Source organism: Phacochoerus africanus, chromosome 15, assembly GCF_016906955.1.
Source record: "Phacochoerus africanus isolate WHEZ1 chromosome 15, ROS_Pafr_v1, whole genome shotgun sequence".
NCBI lineage: Eukaryota > Metazoa > Chordata > Mammalia > Artiodactyla > Suidae > Phacochoerus > Phacochoerus africanus.
The window spans coordinates 10,124,059-10,146,929 of record NC_062558.1 but is presented as its reverse complement, the minus strand read 5'-3'; the positions used below and the strand labels follow the sequence as shown (position 1 = coordinate 10,146,929).

Below are 22,871 nucleotides of genomic sequence, written 5' to 3'. Positions count from 1 at the left end.
CCTCGCGATTTTCTGCAATTCTCTGGTGGTTTCCGCGGTCCCAGCACGCCTGCCGGGCTGCAGCGGCCGGACAGCCGACTGCGCGCGCGTTCTGGGTGCGACCTGTCCACTGCGGCGCCAAAAAGCTGGGCCCCCATTTCAGAAACCTAGGAAGTCCCATCCTCTCCCCAAGAAAGGCCCTGTCGGGTGCCTTCCATGCCCTATGACACCTGAGGTACCAAACAGCTTCCAAAGCACGTTCCTAGAGAAAATTTCATGTTTTTTGTTTTGTTTTGTTTTGTTTTGTTTTAATTACTGAGCGCCCACTAAGGGAACTAGCCCATGCAGGCCAAGGAGCTAAGGCGAGCAAGTCAGAATTCCTGCTCAAGGAGCTCACAGGTAGTGTTGGTGGGGAGGGGGGGTGGAGTGGGGTGAGGTGAGATGGTGGGAGAAAACTATCCTCACAGGACATTCACAGGACCTAGTGAGGTACGATAAACCAGTGTCATCCTGCTCCTTTTACAGATGCAGATGGCCAAGGGAAACAAGCGTTTATTGAACACCAACTGTGTGCCAGGTACTTTCACCTAAGCTGTCTTCTAGCCCAGAAGGCAAATGAAGCTCTGGGAGAATAAATATCTCCATTTAACCAATAAGGAAACTGAGGTTCAAAGGAATGACACCCTTCTTTTAGGAAACAGGCTCCAAGGAGTCATGACAGGTCCAAGATCTCCCCAGTAAACACGAGATTCCAACCTGAATCTGAGGACACCAAAGCCGGAAGAGCTGTTCCTTCTTCTCCATGCTCCGCGGTGTAGGAACAACTGGAGCGCACCAATGTGCCCCGGGTCAGGGCTGCGGAAAGTGCTGCAGTTGCGAGGGTCCAGCTCCCCCTATGGGGCGTGGCCGGCACTGCCCCAAATACTGTTCCGAACGCTTCTGGGTTTCTCGGACCGTGCCAGCCTGTGCCGCCTTAAGCACAGTGACCCTTACCTGATCTCCCTCAGGGAACCAGAGTAAGTGGAAGTGCTGTCGCCCCTTCGAGGGTGTGACGGAGCTGCCGAATCTGGTGAGCCAGCTCTGTTTTCCTGACTGGTTCTGAGTTTTCCTCCCTCTAGATTCTCCCTCCCTGAAAAACACGTCTGGCTCCCGCCGGGAGGTGCGGAAGGGTTCCCATCAGCCAGAAATGGAATTTATAGGCCTTAGGCAGTGTTTGAGGAGATCCCACAGTTAGAAGTCCAGTGTACCCCGTTAATGACAATGTGAAAGCATGTCTTTTACCCAAGTGCCGTTTCCCGATTTTCTCTTGCCACTGAGGTATGTGATGTGGGTGGAGGTGAGCCGGATGTGTGTGTTGGAAGAGTAGATCGCCTGGTGCCAAATGGAGTGATAGTCTAGTTGGTGCCATGTTTGTAGCTGTACCCCTCCCACCATCCAGGGGAGGGGAGCTGGGGAAATAAGTGTATTATGGAGAAGAAAGTTGGATCTGGAAGCCAAGGATGTGTTTCTGGGGCTTGGAGGACCAGGCAAACAGTGGAGGGGGGGAGTGGGAGCTTTTTTGTCACCCCTCCCCTATTGGAGGAGAGCGCCCCTTGTGGGTGGGGGAGGGGGGGCGGGGGGCGATGCCCCAGCGCGCAGAGCGTGGTGCGAGTGCCGGGCCGCGGAGCGCGCGTGTGCAAGTGTGTACGTGAATGTACGTGTGAAGTGTGGCGGCGCCGACCGCGGCGGAGTGTATGCTCGGCAAAAATATGAATAATCAACACATCGCTCACACCTCTGCTGCAAGCCGGGAGGGAGCTGGCAGGTCTCGAGGGCTTTCCCCTGCCGGCTGGCGGGGAGCGGGGACCACCAGGAAAAGAGGGGGGCATTTCAGAGAAGCTCTTGTTATCTTTCCCCTCTATTGAGCCGAGAAACTGAAAAAGGGCGAGGAAAGAGTCACATAGAACTTTTTCTGTTTAAAGGCCTTAAATTGCTCACCATTGTGTTGCCTTGGGAGTGGGAGACTTGGCATGGGTCTTTGTTTCCTGATTATCAGCTGAGATGCCAATTGTCATCTCCCGTCCTCATTTTATTCAGCTGTGAAACGGGGGCAAACACATCCCACTTAAAATGTTGCTATCAAGTTTGTTGAGAAAGTGCGTGGCGGTGCCTGGCTCCTAGCAAGCGCTGGGTCAAAGTCCTGCCGCCCTTCGTTTGTACCTTCCTCTCAGCCCTAACCTACACGGAGACCTGCTCCAAGGGGTCTCTCAGTGCGGCTCAGTTTGCCCCTAGATCACTGAGCCTTAATGTTGCAGTGACGGAGATCCCACTGCTAACAGCCAGTTTACCCCAGCACAGCCCCAAGCTGATGCACTTGCCAGCCCACCCACCCAGGAAATCCGGATCCCAGGTTAGCATGGAGGCCACACCTGACACTTACACATGGGGTCCCTGCTCCGACTTCTGTGCCTCAAACGCCCAAAGGCGGCTGCTGCTCTCAGAAAATTTGTTCTCTTGACCTTTCTGCCTTTCTGCCTCAGCTCCCTTGGCCCCTCTGTACCCGGAACAAGGGAATGGGATAGAAGGGTATTTCTGAAGGGGTCTGAGGGGAGAGGGAGCAGGAGAGAAAAGAAGAGGAAGACAAAGAGGAGAGAGAAGGAAGAGACTTTCTGGAGTTGTGGAGTGATAGGAGAGAGCCAACTCTGGCTCCCTCAGTCCATTTGGACTGGCCTGGCTACCACCTTGTGTGTCTATTAGAAAGTGTTTTCCGGTGCCTCAGTATTTCCATAGTTGTTCCAGCTCAAATCCCCTTCATGAGGTAAGAACAAATCAAGAAGAGAATCTAAATTCTTACCAAACTGTCCTGAAAGGGCTCTGTTCTGTATGGATAGCAGAGTCCTCTTGAAATATTTGTAGCGTGTTAGTGACTAGAGTAGTTTCTTTTCCTTCCCTCCTTCTCTAGGGAATCCTCACTTATGGAGCATTCAAGTTCAATTTCAGTAAGAAATTTGGAGTAGGAGTTAGTGGAGTTGGATATTTAATGATGCAAAGTTGAAATGTGAAGTGGGCGTCAGTGGATTATTTCAGGAGGCATTGTGAGCTAAGTATTCCTCAGGATTCTGAGAGGGCGAGCAAATCTAGTTCTACTTGTACACATAAAAAGCAAAGGTGCCAACTAAAACAAACAAATTGGAAAATTCACGCCCTAAGCGAGGCTTTAAGAGACTGCTACTTATTTCATTTACAAAACCCAGACTGACTGTCCCTGTGGATCTAATTCCCCGGGTACTAGGCAGGCTCCGTTCTTCGGGTTGCATAGACCCCAGCGAAGGCGCCGTTGTGTGTCTGGGGGTGGGGGGTGAAGGTCAGGTTGTGGGGCTGGGGCGGGGGGCGGTGTTCTCACACCTTCAATTTCACCCCAGGGTCATGCTGGGTGAGAACTAGGCCCGGAGATTTTTCTAAGAAAAATCTCGGAACCTCTGACCCGGAGGAGAGAGGCGGCGCCCAGGAGGCTGGACCGAGCGAGACTGGGTAACGGACCTTCAAACCAATCGGGAGGAAATCGAACATATCTTGCCCTGAGGTGCAGGTGTGAAACATGAAGGGAGGGGGTAAAAATTCGGGGGGGAGTTCATTGGGAAGAGTGAACAAAGGAGGGGACAGGGTAAAAGACGGAATGCCATCATCCCCACCTCGGTTGTGTGTAACTAGATTGTCGGGAGGAATTTTAATAATGTTCATCTCCGATTTTTCTCCTCCCCGGCAAGGAGTAGAACGAAGCTGGCGGGCCGGAGCCCGGGAAGCTCGCGCAGGCTCCGCACCCCCGCCGGGCCGGGCTTCCCCGGGCCGCAGCTGCGCCTGCCGGGCCCCCGCGCGGCTCTGGGAAGGTTTTGTGTGGCGTGTTCGAAAAGGAGGTTTGTTCGGGGGTAGCTGGAGGCGATAGAGATGCGAGAGACCCTCCAGGCGAAGCCACCACCGCTCACTCCATCGCTAACCGTCGCTCCTCCTCGGCGCGGGTGGCCGACTCTGCGCCCACCCCTCTCCAAAACCTACACAAATCTAATTGAACCTAACTCGGGTGGCAGAAACACTCCCTGCTCTCTGAAGGCCAAAGCCCTGCCTTGCTGGGCCCAGAGCTGCTCCTCCCTCCCCCGGCCCCCTCTGCTCCCATCCAGGCTCCAGCCGGGGAACCCAGTCCCAGCCTAGCGGGAACTTTGGCGTCTGTGGCTCGAAGCCCACGGAGCCGGCCGCATCGAGGCTGCCTTTCGCCCAGATCGCCCGGCCCTGCGGCGGGGAGGGCGCCCCTAAAGCAGTTGACCAGAAGCGGTGCGTCGGCCTCCTACCCCCAGCTCCTAGTTCCTTGGGGCCATGGCTTTGAAAACTGTCTCCAGGCGGGGCACCGCGGCCCCTGAACTTGTTTCTGGGAGGTGAGGAGGGGGGCGCCCGCCATGCGCGGCCGTCTGGTTTGGGGCGGGCAGCAGGGAGCTAGGAGAAAGAACCAATTCATTCGCTTCCTGAGGGGCATAATTTGGGTGGCAGCTGTTGCGAGAGGGAAGAGCCAGTGACCTCGACCCTAGGTCTGCCCTTTAACCCCAGGCAACACGGCCCGAGGGGGGCAGACGGTACGGGCCAGGCCGGGGCCCACCGCTGCCTTTGGCCCCTAGGGGCTGCGTCTGTACCTCTCCTGGTCAGAGTTGAAGTGCTCCTTAACACATCTTGAGGAGTTCACCGGCAGTTCGACACTATCCACCAAGGAGCCCGTCGGGCAGAGACTGAGGATGAGGATGTAGGTGAAATGAGAGAGTGGGTCTGGGTGCTTAGTTTTTGCAGGGGCCGAAATTATCCATAAAAATATGCATGTAACAGAGAATTGCCTAGCTGAAACAAGGTAGTGAGTTTCATCGTACAATTTTTTCTCCCACCCTCCTTCTTTCTTCTTTGGACAACTCCTGTCTCACTAGGCTTTTACAGCAGTCCTGTTCCATATTTTTTTTGCCCAATCGCTCTTCAAGCCTTCCCTGACCCTCTTGTCCAACAAGACCAAGCCAGAGAGCCCTGTAGTTGGGGTGCCACAACTGACATAACCTAGAGGCGGGGATTTCACGTTCTCTAGGCAACCCCCCAGCCGCCTGCCATCAGCAGCCTGGATCACTGGACCTGGGTTTTTGTAAAGAGGGTCCACACACTCTCTCCCCCTCTCCATCGGTTTTCAAGTGAAGCTCGAAGTAAAGACCTGAGCTTCCTGAGCGCGATCCGCCCACACAGCCGGGTAGCGGTTTGCCCCAGGGGTAGAGCGGAGGCGCGGATCAGTGCCTTTCTCAAGAGAGCCGCACTTCTGAAAGCGCGAGCTTCCTGTCTGCCCAGGCAAACGAGTTGCAAGGCGCTATGTCCTCTAGCGGCAAACTCTCGCAGTTCATTTGTGAGCGCTCACCTACACCTAAGGGATCTGGTTAGGAATCAATTCACCCTCAAATTTGAGTCCTAAGTGGGGGTAAAGTCTTCTGAATGCGGTACAGGCTTTTGCCAAGGCCCTCTCGGTAATGAGGCCGGGAGGCTCGGGCGCAGTCGCTTGAACTGAGGAACAGCTGATTTGTCTCCTCCACGGCAGATGGTCTTTGAGCACAGATTTGCATTCATTGTCTTCAAATCTGTTTTCGCGCTGGTGTTCTAGATTTCATCAGCAGATCTATGCACAGATCAGAATACAAAAGGAGAAGCAAGAAAATAACACCCAGCCAGGAGGATTTTTAATAGGCACCGCGAGCTGCCCGGCGTAGTAAAAAAGCCGTCTAGAGTTTCAGCTGTTTGGCGGAGCTAACGCCGCCTCCCGGCCATCAGCCGGCGGCCAGCACCGCGGCGACAGCGCGCCTTGGGCAAAGTTTCCAGGACTCCCCGCTGCCTCCCTGCAGCTCCTGTGCTGGTTCCCCGGGGCTTTGGGAACGGGGGAGGGGGGAAGGAGGGGGCTCCCGGGACGACGCCTAGCAGCTCTCGCATTCAGCCTGCCACGATCTGTCAGCAACCTCTCATCTGCACGGGTGCAACTCTCGCTTGCGTTCGCCCGGGGGTATTTTCCTTAGCTCTTTGACTGTTTTCCCCGACACTCTATTTATTTGACTAGCGCTTGAGCCTCGTTCGTCCACCACCCGCCCCCGCTTTCATTCATATATTCTTCTCTCTCAACTTGTAAACCGCACACAAAATCCGAGCGTCACCGAGTAACTCCAGGAGACTTGAGAAAGCCGTCCAGAGAACTGGTTTGCTCTAGGGAACGCTTGCACAAAACATAAGTACATGTGGTCACGCTCCGCTTCTTCACAAACCTGCACTCAGAACCCAAGCCCCGGGAATGACCGAGTCTCCCCGCGGGCAACAAAATTCTACATTTAGAGGCAGGATCCACAGAAGCTTCCCGCTCCCGCGATCAGACTGAGCTAGCGCGTAACCGCCAGCAGAGTCTGGCTAACCCGCTTTAGTGCAGGATTTGCGGGCCCGGATCACACGCACGCACATGAAGTTCGGGGAAGGACAGAGCGCCCGCAGCTTTCTGTCCCCTTTCACCTCCCGGACTCCCGGCAACGCAGAGCGTGGCGCGCGCCGCCCGAGGACGTCGGCCGGGCCTGCCCAGCGCTGGCCAATCCCGAGCGTCCATGCAAATGAGGCGCCTTATCGGGCTATGGCTCCGCCTCCCGCGGCCCGGGCCGTAGTAACCCATTCATGGGGCAGGCGCGCGACTGTAGCCCGGCTCTGCGGCGCTCGCAGCCACAGCCTCCTCTCGGCTCCGGGTCTTCCCCTTCCTTTTACCACGGATCCTGTTGGGGATTTTTTTTTTTTTTCTAAATTGGAGCGGTGGGGAGGAGCAGGGAGGGGGGGTGGGGGACCAGGAGGAAGGGGAGAGATTAGGCAGCCATCAATCTCCTCCTGTTTCTCCCAGAACAGGTGATGCTTCAAAATTGTGATCACTTTCTGGAGGCAGAGCTGCCCCTGGAAGGATGCGAGCGACCTAGGGCGGAGGGCCTGAGGCGGCAGATCTGAACTTGCGGAGGATATACCCTAAACTTTACATCAGTCTGCATCTCAGGCGTGGAAGCAAAAGACGGGTTATCTTTTTCATTTCTTTTCCAAGAGAGACTCAAACTTCGGCACTTGATCCCTTTTCTTGGATTGCTTTGGAGGTGACGGTTTGGTGACAACGTTGGGAACAGTGAGGACAGCGTTGTAACTCATTTTTAAAGCGCCAGTAGAACAGACTTTTTAAATGTTTGGGATCCAAGATACCTTAGGAAGAGGACCAGCTCTGAAAGAGAAATCGCTGGGCGCCGAGATGGATTCGGTCAGGTCCTGGGTCCGGAACGTCGGCGTGGTGGACGCCAATGTCGCTGCGCAGAGGTAAGGAGAGGACCACGCAAATATTATGCTCACAATCTCTCGCTTGTTCGCTCTCACTGTCTCTTTATGTGTGCCCCCCCACCAACCCCCGCCCCGCTGCTCTTGCTCTCACTCGCTCTCTATCCCCCGCATCTATAGCCCTGGCCCCGCGCGCTTAGAGCTCACTCTCCAGCAGGCAGGTCGCTGCAGTTAGGGGAACACTTACCCTACAGTCAGCATTCGAGTTTCTGAACTGCCTGGGTCGTTTGTGTTTCTCCCACACTTCTTTCCCACAGACTAGACTTTGCGAGGAAAAAAATTACAAAGCAGCATCCGTTACCTCTCAGGGCAGTCCCTAGTCCTACCAGGCGGGACGGCTAGGAGCTGAGCGTGAGGACCGGAGCCGGCAGCGGCGGCCGCCGGGGGAGAGCGAGCTTCCCGGCGACTTCCAGATTTCGCCACGCTGCTTGCAAGAGCCTCTCCTCCCGCTTCTTGCCGGGAGATTCTTGGAGGCCGGGAACCCACGGCCAGGTGGCGGTGGCCGCTAGAGGAGCGGGAGAAGCTGGAGCGCCTGGAAGGCAGAGAGGCTGTGTAGCCGGGGAGGGGGACAGACTGGAGGGTCCTGGCGCAGAAATAAAACAGTGAACTAGACCCACAGAGGCGGGGGTCAGGGGAGAGAAGAAACTAAAAATAAAGGATAAGAAGTAACAGTAGAAGCAGCCGAAGAAAAAAAGCGAAGGAGACGCTCGGCAAACGCAGGGATCACGGCCTCTAGTTTTGCTAGTCCCTGAAGTTGACTCTATTTCTAAGCATCCTCGTGCTAAGACAGTAAATGCCTTGTCTAGGCTGGCACCCCAAGAAGACATTTTGGCTCACCCTTATCACAGCTACTGAGCTGGGTCTCCACAACCCTGTCCGTGAGAGACAGCCCCTTGACCCCAAAGAACCCACGAACTTCTTCCCACGACTGTGGCCTCTCCATCAGCTCTCCTGGCCATCCCACTCTAAGTCTCGATATCATACGGAAAAATTATTCCTCTCCTAGACAGGCCACTTCTCCAGGTGTCCCGGGTAGAGCGAACCGGCAGCCACTCCAGGAGGAGAGGAAGCAAAAGTCACACACTTCCAGAGAACCAGGAAAGCGGCAACTCCCTCCCTCCTGCCTGAGCCTGGGACGAGCCAGTGTCCTCGAGCAGATGGCACGCTGTGGCGGCTTGCCGCAGCCGTCTGGGGACACACTGGGCTGCAGGCCGAGGGAAACCAGGCAGCACCGCAGAGAAGGCTCCGCCGTGCAGTTCCTTGCCAAGCTCCTGAAAGACACCACCCCTACTTTCCTCCTTTCCCCGGATCAAATCAATAAAGTTGGAAAAGGCAGTCTGACAGGGGATTCTAGTCAAAATACCATACCTTTGCAAAGAATGAAAGTGCTCACGCCCTGGGGCCAGGCCCCAGTGCCACCCATCAACTCCATCCATCTGCACGTTCGCTCCGGTCCGGGTCTCCTAGTAAATGTGATCCAGAGGCCAGTTTGTCCCCAGCCGCGACAGGACAGTAGGGAAGTGAGTGTACATACTCAACATGCTCCAGGGCGCCTCCCAGGTCCTCCAACAGGGCTTTTGAGGTCAGCAGTCAGCGGGTTTGGCCCAGAGATGCGATTTGAGCAGGGAGATTCTCAGACCCTCTCGGCCTCTTAATAGCATTTTGGTTCCCCCAAGCTGAGCAGTTCTAGGGGTGGGTGCTCAGTATCAAGACCACCGAAGTGGCTCTCAATCCCTGGGACAGGTCGTGGGGGGTTCCGCGCTGCTACTGTTCTGGGCGCAATTTTTTGGAAGAGCAAGGGAAGCAGGAGATGAGGCCTGTCCTCACAGGAAGGAGGCTTGGCCTCTAGGCTTCCCGGCCGCCCCCAGGTGCTTCTCGCTACCACCTTTCCCAGGAAAGCCTGTTGTGAGCAGTGGTGCCAGACAGGTAACTCCAATGAAGATGAAGGAAAAGTGTCACATCTTCAAAAGTAAGGAGCCGCTTAGTCTCCTAACCCTGGGGCCCATCTCCGAGTTCTGACCCAGGCCACGGCACCGCCTGAGGGAGAAGACGGGGCCAACCTGATAGGACAAGACTTGGGTCACCACTTGGGGGACTTCTTCGGGCCTTGGTCTGCAGTCTCCCTCCTTGGGTCTCCACTAAAGGCCAGACATTGTGCTGCTGGGCACGGGGATGCCCAGAGACTGGAACAGTTGGCAGTGGCAGCATCCGGGGTCATTGGCCCTGCCACCTGCCCCCCCTTCCCGTGGCCCCTGGGACTCCTCTAAGAAGTCCCGCTTCTGATTGAAAAAAGGCCCTAGGGGTCTAGAAGTCTGGACCCCGGGCAGGTATCCTTGACCCTCTGCGGTGTTGCCTGGGCGCATCAGTAACATCGTGTCTTTCTCTCCTTCCCCATGTCCGGTGTTCCCCCCTCTGTGTCTCTTCATGCACAGTGGAGTAGCCCTGTCCCGGGCCCACTTTGAGAAGCAGCCTCCCTCCAACTTGAGGAAATCCAACTTCTTCCACTTCGTCCTGGCGCTCTATGACAGGCAGGGGCAGCCGGTGGAGATCGAGCGTACCGCCTTCGTAGACTTTGTGGAGAACGACAAAGTAAGTGGAGGTCCCCCCTTCCCCTCATAACTGCCTTCTTGCAAAGCACTGAAGATCCCATCTGTCACTCCCGACACTTTTCCGCTCACATCAGGAGGGATGATAAATCGAGGCTTCTCACCCCCAGCCTCTAAATCAGTTGATTTCCCTACACCTTCTCCCGCCTGTACCTCCCACTGCAGGGGCACTTGTGGCCCTGCACACTGGGCTTCTGGATCATTAGCAGAACCTGGGCCTGGCCTGACAGGGGAGCAAGAGTCCTTTGGATTAGAACATAGTTTAAACTTATATTCAAGGCCAACTGCTTCCTGTCCCTGGTTTATTATTATTATTATTATTTTGGACTTGCTAGCGCAGCAGGGTGGATTAGAGGGATACCGTCAGCCCAGCCTTGTTTCCCCACCCCAGCCCTGCCTTCTCTTCCACTCAGGTTATCAAGGCAGTGCCTGCTCCCAGCCCAGCTAGGGTGTGGGGGCTGGATTTGATCTCAAATTAAGACAACGTGTGAGGCGAAGAAAGTCTCTTGCCCTCTCTGGGCTTCAGTCTCCTCAGCTGTGCAAGTCGGGCTTGGGAGCAGGCTTTTCCCAAGCTCCTCTTGAGCTTGCGGTTCCAGGTTCAGGTCCTGGTAGTATAGGGCCAAATGCTGCTTTTGCAAATGGCAGGTCCCTTCGCCTTTCTGCAGGACAGGCAGAGCCCAATGGGTCTGGTGGAGCCTGTTTAAAGGTAGCATGGACACCTCATCTGGTGGCCCCAGCTTGGGGCAGCACTTCTGAGGGCATTTTTAAGGGGGAGGGACAGCCGGTTGAAGAGGGGCAAGTGACCTTGAGCCTTGGAAAGTTTTGGAGGTTGGCTTTCGTGCAGATGCTCCTGCCCTTTGACCTGGGACTGGGTAGAGGGACTGCTCAAAGCTGCCGGGTGACGGGGTAAAGGTCGCGGAAGGCGGTGTAGGGACGCCTCCTCTTTCTCATTTTGGGGGCCTGGAAAGCAAGGGACTCTGTCTTTTCAGGAACAAGGCAATGAGAAGACCAACAACGGCACCCACTACAAGTTACAGCTTCTCTACAGCAACGGTGAGCGCCCTGCGCGCCCGCGGCGCCCACACCTGTCTCTTTCAAGAAAGGCAGTTGACCTTGCCGCGGTCCCTGGCGGGCGGGCTCCAGGTCTGGGGAGGGCCGAGCCACGGGAGGCACGCTCAGGACCAGGGGGGCGGGTGGGTGGTCTTTGCCGGCAAGATGGCTCAGCCAGCACTCCGCTCCGGGCGGGATGGGTTTGAGGTGCCGGGGTGGGGCTTCTGCGCTCTCACCTCGCGCCCTCCGCCTCCTCCGCAGGTGTCCGCACTGAGCAAGACCTGTACGTCAGGCTCATCGACTCAGTCACCAAGCAGGTGAGCCTGGCGGGCCAGTCGGTTCCACCTCCCGCGGGGCCCCGTCTGTTCTCCCCTGTCCCCTCTAGCCTTCCGCTGACCTCCCCTACGACTCACTATTTCCTGGGTCCGTTTTCACAGCCCTTGCACATCAACTCGCACCTTATCTACGTTGGGAAAAATTTTTTCTTCCCTCTCAGTCCCGCCAATTGTCTCTCCACCTTGTTTTGTTTTCTGGCTGGGGAGACGCTGGGGATGTGGGTAGGCGAGCAAAGGGTTGAAGAAGGGAAGCAATTATTGGGAGATTCTAACATTCCCTTTTGCAAGAAATACGTCCTCACCGGGGCAAACTTTCCTTTGACTGTTTCATTTGAGTTAACCGCGCCGCAGCTCAGATTCTGTGCCGCCCGCGGGAAGTCCTGATGAAGTGGTGGGTAGAGAGGAAACACGATTTCGTGCTCGCTTTAAAGTCCCCTTTTCTTTGTCCCTCCTCTCCCTCGTATCCCTTCCTTCCCCCGCCTTCTTCGCAGCCCATAGCTTACGAGGGACAAAATAAGAATCCGGAAATGTGCCGAGTTCTCCTGACACACGAAGTGATGTGCAGGTAGGAGCCGTTTTCTCCTGCGGGCTTTGCTGGAGCGCGGGGCAGGTGAGCGGCGCCCGGCGCGCTGTCTCGCGTGCGTCTGCGGCGCTGACTTTCGGGAGCACAGGCGCGCAGTGAGGGCGTCCTCGCCCGGGACTTGCCGCTAGGGCCGGTTGGCTCGACCTCCTCCTTAAACTCCAGATTCCAAGAGCAAATCTGTTAGGACTCTAAAAGGAAACCCAGAGCCGCTCGGGATTCTACCCCCGCAGAGTCTCAGGAGTTTCCTCTGCTACGCCGAAGGTCCGCTGTGCAGCTGTCGGCAGCAGCGCGGGGAGGCGCTGGGCAGCCGAGGGTCAAGTTTGGGATTGGGGCGGGGGGGGGGGTGCTTTCCCCGGACTGGTCGCCGTCCAAGGCCCTCACGGCTTGGTTCCTGCCAGTCCGGCCCGCTAGGGGTAGATTTCCAGGAGGGACCACTTGTGGAGTTCCGGAGTCAAAGCACTGGGACAACTTGCAGTTTGGGCGGGCGACCATCAGAAAAGATCAAGCGCGGGGGCACTATCCCCTGTCCCCCAGCTGTGGCACCTGTCTGTGATGCAGAAGCGTTTTCTTTCTCCAGGAATGTCATTTTTCTAAATCTCCTGAGCCAATGGAGTTTTCTTAGATCAGAAGACTACAGGGTAGGAAGACCAGTCGGGTTCACCACCAGTAGGTGGGTGGGAGGAACGGGGTGGGGGGGGAAGGACCGGGTAGGGAGATCCGGGGTTTGGAGCAACAGCTGGATTCTGATGGCCAAGTTCTGACAAGTACAGTTTACCGAGTTCCTACACCTTTCTCCATCTTCTTTCCCCAGACCAGGACATTCCATTTTGAGTCTTTGCTTCTGCTTTACTGGAAGAACATTAAAAAAGAGAGAGGGAGAGAAGAAATTTATCCATATACTTATTTATTCTTTTAACAGATGTTAATTGAGTGTCTAGTATGTGCTGGGCATGGGGGATCCCACAGCAAAGGAGGAAGGCTACAGAAAGGAAACTCTGGGAAGAGGTGGTTATTTTACTATAAAATTTTACATGTTTATTCCATACACATTTTTTCTTCCTCCAAAATCTCTGATTGGAGAGAAAGCCTCCATTCTTCCTTACTCCTGCTGTTGCTTCAGTGAATGTCTTTCACCTCCAGACTTAGGAGCCTTGGGTAATTGCAGGCCTCGTGTGATTTAGTTTGGACTGTTTAACCGGCAGCTCCCGGCAGCCCCAGGCTCCCTCCCTGACCAGTCAGGAAGAAACCATAACAATCAGACATGTTTGTTTTGGTTTTGACCAAGTATTAGAAAAACAAACTTTGCCAAATGCAAAGTTCAACTCTGCCAGTGGCCTCAGCAGAGGGGAATCCTGGCCTGAGTAGCTGGGTGAGGCGTAGGGCGATGGAGTAAGCAGATAGCTGCACCATTATCCCAGGGGCCCCTTGACAGATTCTCTCAGAAAGAAAATACAATTCCAAGATGAACTTGCATGTAATACCTAGATTAAATAGTCAGAACACTTTGATTTGGTTGGCTAATTGAAGGATGGATTTTTTTTTTTTTTTAGTCTTCTTTCTACTTTTAAATGTCTTTGTTTGGAGAGATTATCTTCTTAAAAGAAAACAACAGCCAAATCTGGCCCATTGTCTGACGAATTATACCTATTACTTTAAATAATACTTGCACGCCCCATCCAGCTGTAGTTAAGGCTGACATTTTTATTTTTAAGCCCAATCAAATCCTCCTCATTTTATGCTGTTTAAGTAGCAGCATCAATTTTTAAAGCCTCTAGTTTAGTCTGCATTAGTAACACAATATAAAAATTTAATGTACTGTAACTTCTCTGCATTTGAGACCTGGGAAGGTACCTTATTTTCTTCCCAAACCAGAATCTAAAACAAATATTAATTATGGACAAATAAATGATCCACTGGATGAGTACTGTGTCTGGTGTGTGTGTGTGTGTGTGTGTGTGTTTGGGAGATGAGCTGGGTTGATGGCAAATATTGGATGCATCTGAAAGGGAAGTTCCCATTCCATCTATCAGTCAGAGCAGGTTGACTCTCCAGTAAGGGAAAAAAGTTCCTTCCCCCACATTTTAAGAGTTCGTTATCATAGTCAAGGATTTGGAGATGAATCAGACGCCCTGTTTTTCAGTGGTTACCGCACACACATCGTTTCACTTGCGTTATGTTCTTGGACATACCTGGGAATTTCCCTGATGGTTTTGTGTTCTGTAACCTTTAGCAGAAAAGCTTATAAACTGGCATTTAGCTTTTAAGGGGGAACAAAATGAAATCTCTTTCAGGTGTAACTTTTTTCTCCCTTACCCAATTTTCTTTGCTTCCCTCTTCCCTGCTTTAGTTCATTTTGCCAATTATTAGCAAGGAGAAATCTAGTTGTTATGTCGCTGCCAGCCACCCCGTGCCCTCAATGCTCAGAGGGTTAAAAGATATTATAATTTGAACAGAAGTCGTCTCAAGGCCTACAGCTGGCTAATAACAGAGTTGTATTGAGCGCGAGCAAACCCCACAGCTGTGACTTTTCGCCACAAGGCGCAGGCTAGACAGAGCCCTAATCAGATAGGCCAGCCGGGCAGTGGGGCCAGTGTCTTTATCGGCCAGATGGTGTGAATTTAGACACTTTTGTTATGCAATCACAGGGAGGAGTTGGGGAGAAGAAAACAAAACAAAAGCCACCATGCTGTGCGCTTATTTGAGTTTGAAATTAGAGACAGATTTTTGAAAGTTGAGGGTTGAATTTTAAAAACGATTTTGGAGGGGAAAGGGCACCCTGGCTGGTCTCGAGCAGGAGTTTGGCCGACCGGACACCCTGTGTCCATAGGTGGGGCTTTTTTTTTTTTTTTTTCTTCTTCTTCTTCACTTATCCTCCATCTCGGTCCCTTTCTGAAAAGTGCAGGTAAGATTCAAGATTGGGATAAAATCTCTCATCTTACCCACCTCCCATCCCCAACTGGTTTTATTTTGTCTATTTTCCTCTCCAAAGACCTCAGAAGGACGGGGGTGGGGGTGGGGTTAGAGGCCTGTAAGCAAAACGAGGAGGATTTCAGGTAAAAGGTTCTCCAAATAAGGACCAGAGTAAAATAAGCCCAAACAAGGCTGAGTGAGGAGCAGAGGAAGAGGTTTCATTTTCATTCATTAGAGGAAAAGAAAAGAGAGTACTTCTGAGTCTCTCTGTGGTAGTTAGGGACAAAACCTTAACCTAGCACCAAGTTCAGCTTCCTCTGCTCTTTGTGTCCCATCTTTTCCTATTTTTAAAAGTCTGGTTCAGTTTATAAAAATGCATTTGGGCTTAGAGACTTGCGTCTTAGAAAATAACTCTGAGCAGCCTTTGAATTAAAGTAGCTGAACCTGAAGTTGGTCACTCAGGCTTTGTCTCTTACAGCAAAGGGAAGGGAGGTGTGAGCTTGTTGTCTGGCTCCTTCAGGGACCCAGTCCTTCATGTCAACGACCCACATCCCTGATCCCAAGGTGATTGTTTGGGGAATGTGGGTTCATGAATGTGCACTTTTGGCTTCACTTTCCTTCGGTTGCTGTTGCGGGTATGAAGACGGTCACTTAAGACACCAAGAAAAGACTAACTAGGACATCTTGATGAGATCCTTTTCTTTTTAAAAAAGAAAGGAAGCAAAAGGATTAGCTTTGGCCAACCCAGGGAGATTTTATGAAGGGCTCCAGTGGAGGCGATTATGGTCCACTCTTGTAATTTTTATACCCTCATTCTTATAGTCCAGCATCTTTTCTGCTACATCTTTTCTGTACTGTTCACATTAGAGATGATACTTAAATATGTTCCTGTTAGAAAAATGCAAGCTTGGTTCCTCACATTTCTCTGCATTTTTCTTTGACTATCATTTCTTTCCCAGAGTTAGTTCCCCACATTGTATTTCACTGGCACCAGCCTTACATTTTTATCTGTTTTTCTTTTCCTCCAGAGAAAGTCCCCATGGAAAGCAGCTGAATTCAGTTGAACAATTTTGCAAACTTACTCAGCCTCCTCAGAATCCTTCTTTCTCAAACTAAACATACTGGCCCAGTCAGAGGGTGTTCTCTTGTCATGAAATTGTACCCAGAATCACACACCGGTTTGGGTTAGGTTGACATGCGGATGATATTGCAGGGGAGTCGAGGTAGAAGGTCCGTAAATAACAAGCATGCAGAGGCTTTTGGAAATTGTGTTGCTAAGAAAAAAGGTTTGCCTGAGCTGCAAAGGTATCCTGCTGATATAAGCCGTAGAAATAGGAGAGGTGAGAGGCGAAACGTGTAGACAGTCGGGAAGAGAGACAAGGTGGACGGTGGGAGAGCAGCTGGCCAGCATTTTTATTGGTGTTAATCATGGGATGGACTGACATTTTAAAAGTTAAGACCTAATATAATTTCAAAAGCAAAATATTATTTCAGAGAGTCCCAGTGGCAAACTCTGGTATTTAAGAATGTTGAGACAGTTTTGCTTTTACTTCCTACTAATTTGATTAAATTTCTTAAAACCTCATTCTGCCTATTTGATGACAGTTCTCTTAGCATCTCTCCAGTATACATTACTTTTTAAGAATGGTAGAATTGTTCACCGAGTAATCCACACATCCCTGAATGAGAGAGATGGACTTAAAATTTTTTTTAATATCAATTTGCATGTTGGCAAATGCACGGCACAGAACCAGAAAGCAAATCTAAGACTGGGCTGGTGCCTGGCCTTTCAGTCTCTGCTGCTATATATACGGCTTCCTCTTTTCCTTAATCTGTCACCACTTTTGAATCAAAGGATGATCAAGGAATGTCATAGGAATGTCCTTGTGGACTTTTTACACCCAGAATGGACTCTGCAGATCATCTAGTCCAGCACTTTAGTTTTATATGTAAGGAAGGAAAAGCCCAGAGGGGTTCAAGAGATTTGACTAAATTTGTGCAACTGGCAAGTGGCAAAATTGGGTTAGATGCCAGAGCCTGGATTCCCACTTTACCAAACTTTCTATTGTGCTGCATATGTCTGAACCCCTAGAGAAACTATCAGGCAAAGCACAATACTTAGCATCAATTTGGTTACTGCTACATTTATGAGACATAATCTCCAAATGGTGTGGATGATCATGCTTTTCTTATAAGCCATGTCAAGGCTACATCCCTAATCAACTACCATTGATGGTGGACCATGTGCTTGGATGAGCCGAGAGGTATTGCGAAGTCTATAGTCCTGACAAGCAGCAGACAGGCAACACAAGGACGTGATTTTTCCAGTGCTTCCATCCCCCCAGCCTCCTGTGCCCTTTTCATATTCGTTTAGGTCTTTCATGTGGGTACCTTTGGAGCGGAGAGTTTTGTTCTCTGCTTAGGTCCTACTGAGTTCTCTCCATCTGTTGTAATTGCTCTAGGGCCTCTTCTCTCTCTATTCCACTCAAATGATTCCACAAGCCTTTCTTGAGCATCTCCTGGGTACCCAGAACTTTCCCAGATGGGAGGCAGTCTTGGGAGGCAGAGTTTTCAGAATGCGACTTACACACTGAGTCCCATTTCTGTCTCGGACTTGGTGAAAATTGTGGGTTTTCTGCTTCATTTTCTTCCTCTTTGACAATGCACACCATCGTTCTGATCTTCCTTTTTCATCTTTAGGACATGATGGAAATGAATGAATGAATAAATGGTTATAAAGTACACCAAGTTCTCTGAAGAAAGATGTTATGTAACTAAGGTTAATAAAAATCCAGACAACTACTTGGGGTCTTTTCAACACATTTTCCTTTCCCCTCTTCCTTCAAATATTTACTAAGACACAAATATCTAAGAAAAAAAAATTCAATAATAAAATCATTCAAGCTGGAAGTGACGCTCTAGACCTTAAAATCCAATTGTCTGCCATTTAGGTTACAAACATACCTTTCAGGAAAGTTGTGATTTGCTGAGAATGACCCAGTTTATAAGTCATAGAAGGTGCAGATAAATAGGTCTGGGCTTCAGAGAATTTGAATAAATAGTTTTGGGCTTTGAGTTTAGTGTTGTTTTTAAACATGGCCATACATTCGTTCTCAAGCAGCTGATAGTTAAGCAGCTTCCTGCGACATACTCGTTTTTTGTGAACGTTACATTGTTTGCTCACTGTATTTTCTTGATTTTAACAAATGTCTTTTACTCTTTTGGTTCCCTCCCATTCTACAGTCGATGTTGCGAAAAGAAAAGTTGTGGCAACCGAAATGAGACTCCTTCAGATCCTGTCATCATCGACAGGTAGGGGGAAAAAGTGATTTTAAAAAATCCTGTCTGGTTTCTTCCCTTTAGAATCTCAACTCTGAGTACTGATTGCTGGGCTTTGCCAGAAGGTTGGTTTCATGTTACCTTCAAGGCATAAAGCCAGTCCAACATGTGTCTTGTTTTGGTTGGCCTTTCTTAGAAGTTAGAACCTTCCTTTTTGAATATGTCTCTAAATCTACGATGGGATTCTTTTCCAGGTGTGCTGACTTCAGCCTAATAAGGCATGTGTGGGTGCTAAAGGATGGTTAAGATACCATCTCTCCCATCTGGTAGGATAGGGTCTCAATCAGTTTCCTAGAAGAGGCAGTGTTGCCCAGTTTAAGGGGTAACTTTCTTATCATTCTCAGTGATTGCTGTCAGGCTTGAAGACTGTCAATTTAGTTTATGGTCTAGAGGATGAGGGCAAGCTCTCTGTTGCATTGAGTGAGATTCCTTGCTACCACGGAGGTTTGCCTTCTGGGTTCTATGTTATGTTCAGAATGGGAAAGATTCTTTGGGACAAGATGCTAATTCATCAAGATGTGATTTCTGCATCCTCAGCTGTATGTTTTTGTGATTGGAAACAGAACTTACAAACCAAGGAAGAAATACCAAATTAACTTGCAGCAATCATGTAATTTTTTTAAGAAATCCCATATTCCCACTCCTCATTTTTTCTCTTTCGTTAACAAACGGAATAATTCCCTCTTGCTTCTTTCTTTGGGTTTTTGTGTTTCTAGACAGGTCCTGAAATGGATTGGAGAGACCACAGTCTCCAAAGTTGTTATTCCAATATTCCAACGAATTCTCAGTTGGGAGAATGGAACCTTTGGCATTCTTCCCAGAAAGCCAGCTTGGTTTCTCCATAGAAATTCTAGCGTAGCCCTAAGAATGAGGAGGCTGGAATTCCGAGCCTGTCCTAGCTTCTGACCTTGGACAAAGCACTCAACATCTCTGTTCAATGGTATCATGGAGGGTGTCTTGGAGGGTATGGCCTGCTGCTGTGGGTTTCAGAAGGCTGCTAAGATATCCGTGACAGCTTTGCAGTATTCTCCGGGAGGCTTGTAGAGGATAGCCAAGTATGAAATATCGGTTGGATGTACATGGTACCTTCGCCGTCCTAGGAGAATTAGGTGACACCAATTTTAGGGAGCTGTTGAGAATTTCTTTAGTTTTGCTCAAAGTGCAGAGAAGCTTAAAATGAATGAATTGTAAGAACTCTTTGGAGTCAGCTGTCTTCCTCATTTTATCAATGAAAAGACGACTTGGGAGTGGTGACATGACTTGCCCCAGGGTGCACAGTTGGTTAGAGCAGAGCTGGCACTAGAACACAGCTGTCCTAGCTCTTGGCCCATGAACTTCTCACAGTCACAGTCTCTTCCTCCCAGCACTCCCTGTCCCAATGAAAGCAAGCTGGATGTGCTGATCACATGAGACATTGTTTCCTAGCCTCCTAGGATGCCCTCAGGATCCTCTAGGGAATATGAAGCCTGTGAGTGCAGCCTGGATGCAGATCCAGTCCTTTTCAGCATGTTCACTAAGCTCATTAATCTTCACTTAGCTTTTTTTTTTTTTTAGACTAACTTTAGGTCTTCTTTTAAGAAGGCACTCTAATCTCATGACCGTTACATCTTTTCTTGTAATAAACACCCCATAAACCAGCTTTAGAAATGTTTGCAAACCCGTAAATGCTAAACTGCACCTTACATCTTGTAAGCACACATCCTAAAGAAGCTGCACGTAATAGCAGTTCTTTCCCTAAGAAACTATGTGTAACCTGAACCCAGGGAGAAAGCGGAATATGCTATGTTTTCTTCCTATGTAATACACATGTTAATGTACTTAGGCTTTTGGCATCTATGGAGAGACAGGATTTTCATGTTATATGCCTTCATTGTTTGTGCTAGGACGCTTTAAATTCTTCTGAGAAGGTGGACCTTGTATTTTAGCTGCGTCTTAAGGAGGTTTATATGACAGTGGCAATTATTTTTATTATCTTATGTGCAATAAAACAGCCCAGCAATGTGTCTGCATCACTTGAAATATGTGTTGCTTCTGAAACGTTGCTCGTCTACACATGGAAACACACATACCAAAGGGTGGCATAAATGGACCAGGATCTGGTTTGTAGAGAACTCATCTTATTATAAACAGATGCGTTTATTCAGCTTCCTCATTGTAGGGCTTTAGGTTGAAGATACTGTTCCCTTACGGGAATCTTGTCTTATTACTCCTGAGTGTCTTTCTTTTGCCTTCTTCCTTTCATGTGTGGCTGGAGGTGGGATGGTTGGGTTGTGTTTTCCAGAGCTTGAGCTGGGCAGCTGGTCCCTGAGTTTAACTCCTGCCCACCTGGAGATGTTGAGATAACCCGTGAGCACCAAACGGGTGCTAAGTAGGCTATTTTGGATTTCCTCTGAGTAAATATAGAACTCTCTTCCTTGCCCTTGTTCCTATAACACCAACTAATTATCTCCTCCCCCTTCTCGCTCCATCTAACCAGATGCAGTTAATTTACACCATCTCTCTCTGAGTGTTCTCACACAACGGGCATGTTCCACTCTGGCTCCAGAACCCTGATTATCCCCTTGGAATTGGGCATGTTTGGGGAAGGCGGAGGGGGAAGCTCAAGGAGAGGGAGGCTCAAAAGTGGTTCCCAAACTTTCACCATCAAGGACCCCTTTTATTTTTCTCTTTGGCAAACCAGGTTCTGCAATATTTTGCCTGCCAAACTGCCATTAACAGGTAATAACCCAGCTGTAATTTCATATTTCTTAATTGAAGACATACAACAGAATGGGAAGGAAAAACAATCTCCTCCAGAAGTGCCCTTGATCTCCTCAGTAGCCAATCAGAGTTTCTGACGGAGACAAGACTACCAGTGTAACCACACTAACTCGATAGACTGCCAGTTCAAATACAAAGCAACTTGACTTTTCCTTTAGCCCACGTGACCAATAGACATTCCATTTCCAATAGGCTGCTTGAAATACGAAAAATAGCTTTTCCCACTCCATGGCCCCTTAAATGAAAATCATTGGATTTTTAATAGGGACTGAATCAGGGACTGCATTCTCCATTTCCCAAGACTTAGCTGGGAATTTCTTTTCCTGCCTAAATGACTCCTTGTCCATCTCTCTAGAAACATACATTTGATTTTTATTTTCAGTTGTCTTTTCAGCATGCGTTTGTGAATTCTTGGGCAGCCACACCCCTCTCCAAAAAGCCAGGCCAACACACAGCTCAGCAGGACGTGATGCTGAATCACGGGCCTCCAGTAGAGCCTCCAAATGCGTGCACAGAATGGCAGTAGGGTTTACTCACTTTTAGGGTAAAAATCCACAGTTCCTGTCGGAAAAACAAACAAAATTCAATGAAACAGAACAAAGCCAAACCAACAATGAAAACACAATCCCTACTGAGGTCTTTAGCCTACATCTTGTCCATAAAGACCTCTGTATGGTAAATAAAAATGAAAAGGCTCGAACTGATTTACATCTCGTAGTTTCTGAAGGAAACTCTGGGAGTTCCCGTCATGACTCAGCGGTAAAGAACTGGACTAGTACCCACGAGGATGCAGGTTCAATCCCTGGCCTCGCTCAGAGGGTTAAGGATCTGGCATTGCCATGAGCCATGGTGTGGGTCAAAGATGTGGCTCGGATCCCAAGTTGCTGTATCTGTGGTGTAGGCCAGGAGCTGCAGCTCCTATTTGATCCCTAGCCTGGGGACTTCCATATGTTGGAGGTGCGGCCCTAAAAAGAAAAAAAAAAAAAAAAAGGCGGGGGAGGGGGAAGGAAGCACTAATGCAGCCTTGTGTTTCATGGGCTGTACTTTCTGTAGATTCTCTATCTGGAAGCTTCTTCCGAATAGCTACTGAATCTCTGGGCTCAGGATAATTTGGTGGTTCATGGGAAGAAGGTTTTAGGGACAGTCTCACTGACTTGGGAGAAGAAAAACAGTCTTTATCTTCCTGTTCTTTCAGCCCCATGAAAAGTCAGATGGGAGGAAAGGACGAGAGTTCTTTTTGAATCTTTGTAGGCTGCCCTGCCCCTGCGAGCACTAGTATGAGATTTTCTATTAAAAGGGCAACTCCAACCTGTTTCTCACATGCTAAGTATCTGGACCTTTTGTCTTTGGACCTTGGTCTCCTATATTTATGAGCTCTGTTTTACAGAAAGACTTTTTTCTTTCAATTAGAGTACAGTTGATTTACAGCATTCTGTCCATCTCACTCCTTCACCCCTCCCCCTTGACAACCACAAGTCTGTTCTCTATATCTGTGATCTGTTTCTGTTCTGCAGATAGGATCATTTGTGACATATTTTAGATTCCACATATAACTGATATCATATGGTATTTGTTTTTCTGATTTACTTAAGATGAGAATCTCTAGCTCCATCCATGTTGCTGCAAATGGTGTTATTTTGTTCTTTTTTATGGCTGAGTAGTATTCCATCATATATATGTACCACTTCTTCTTCTTCTTCTTCTTCTTTTTTTTTTTTTTTTTTGGGCTGTACCATGGCATATGGAAGTTCCCAGGCTAGGGGTCAAATAGGACTTCTAACTGCTGGTCTGTGCCACAGCCACAGCATCACAGGATTCCAAGCCACATCCTACACCACAGCTCACAGCAAAGCCGGATCCCTGACCCACTGAGGTCCAGGGATCGAACCTGCATCCTCATGGATACTAGTTTTCATTTCCACTTTG

At 49.9% G+C, this 22,871-nt stretch overlaps 1 protein-coding gene across 1 annotated transcript in view; it reads left to right on the top strand.

The window, feature by feature from the left end:
• The first annotated feature begins 6,653 nt into the window (after nucleotides 1-6,653).
• Nucleotides 6,654-22,871, top strand: part of EBF2 (EBF transcription factor 2) — a 206,196-nt gene continuing 189,978 nt past the window's right edge. The window contains exons 1-6 of the mRNA XM_047761726.1: nucleotides 6,654-7,344; nucleotides 9,795-9,951; nucleotides 10,958-11,021; nucleotides 11,280-11,335; nucleotides 11,845-11,918; nucleotides 18,090-18,158. Coding sequence (XP_047617682.1) covers nucleotides 7,214-7,344; nucleotides 9,795-9,951; nucleotides 10,958-11,021; nucleotides 11,280-11,335; nucleotides 11,845-11,918; nucleotides 18,090-18,158 — 551 coding nt within the window. The 5' untranslated portion in view covers nucleotides 6,654-7,213. The remainder of the gene's footprint in view (nucleotides 7,345-9,794; nucleotides 9,952-10,957; nucleotides 11,022-11,279; nucleotides 11,336-11,844; nucleotides 11,919-18,089; nucleotides 18,159-22,871) is intronic.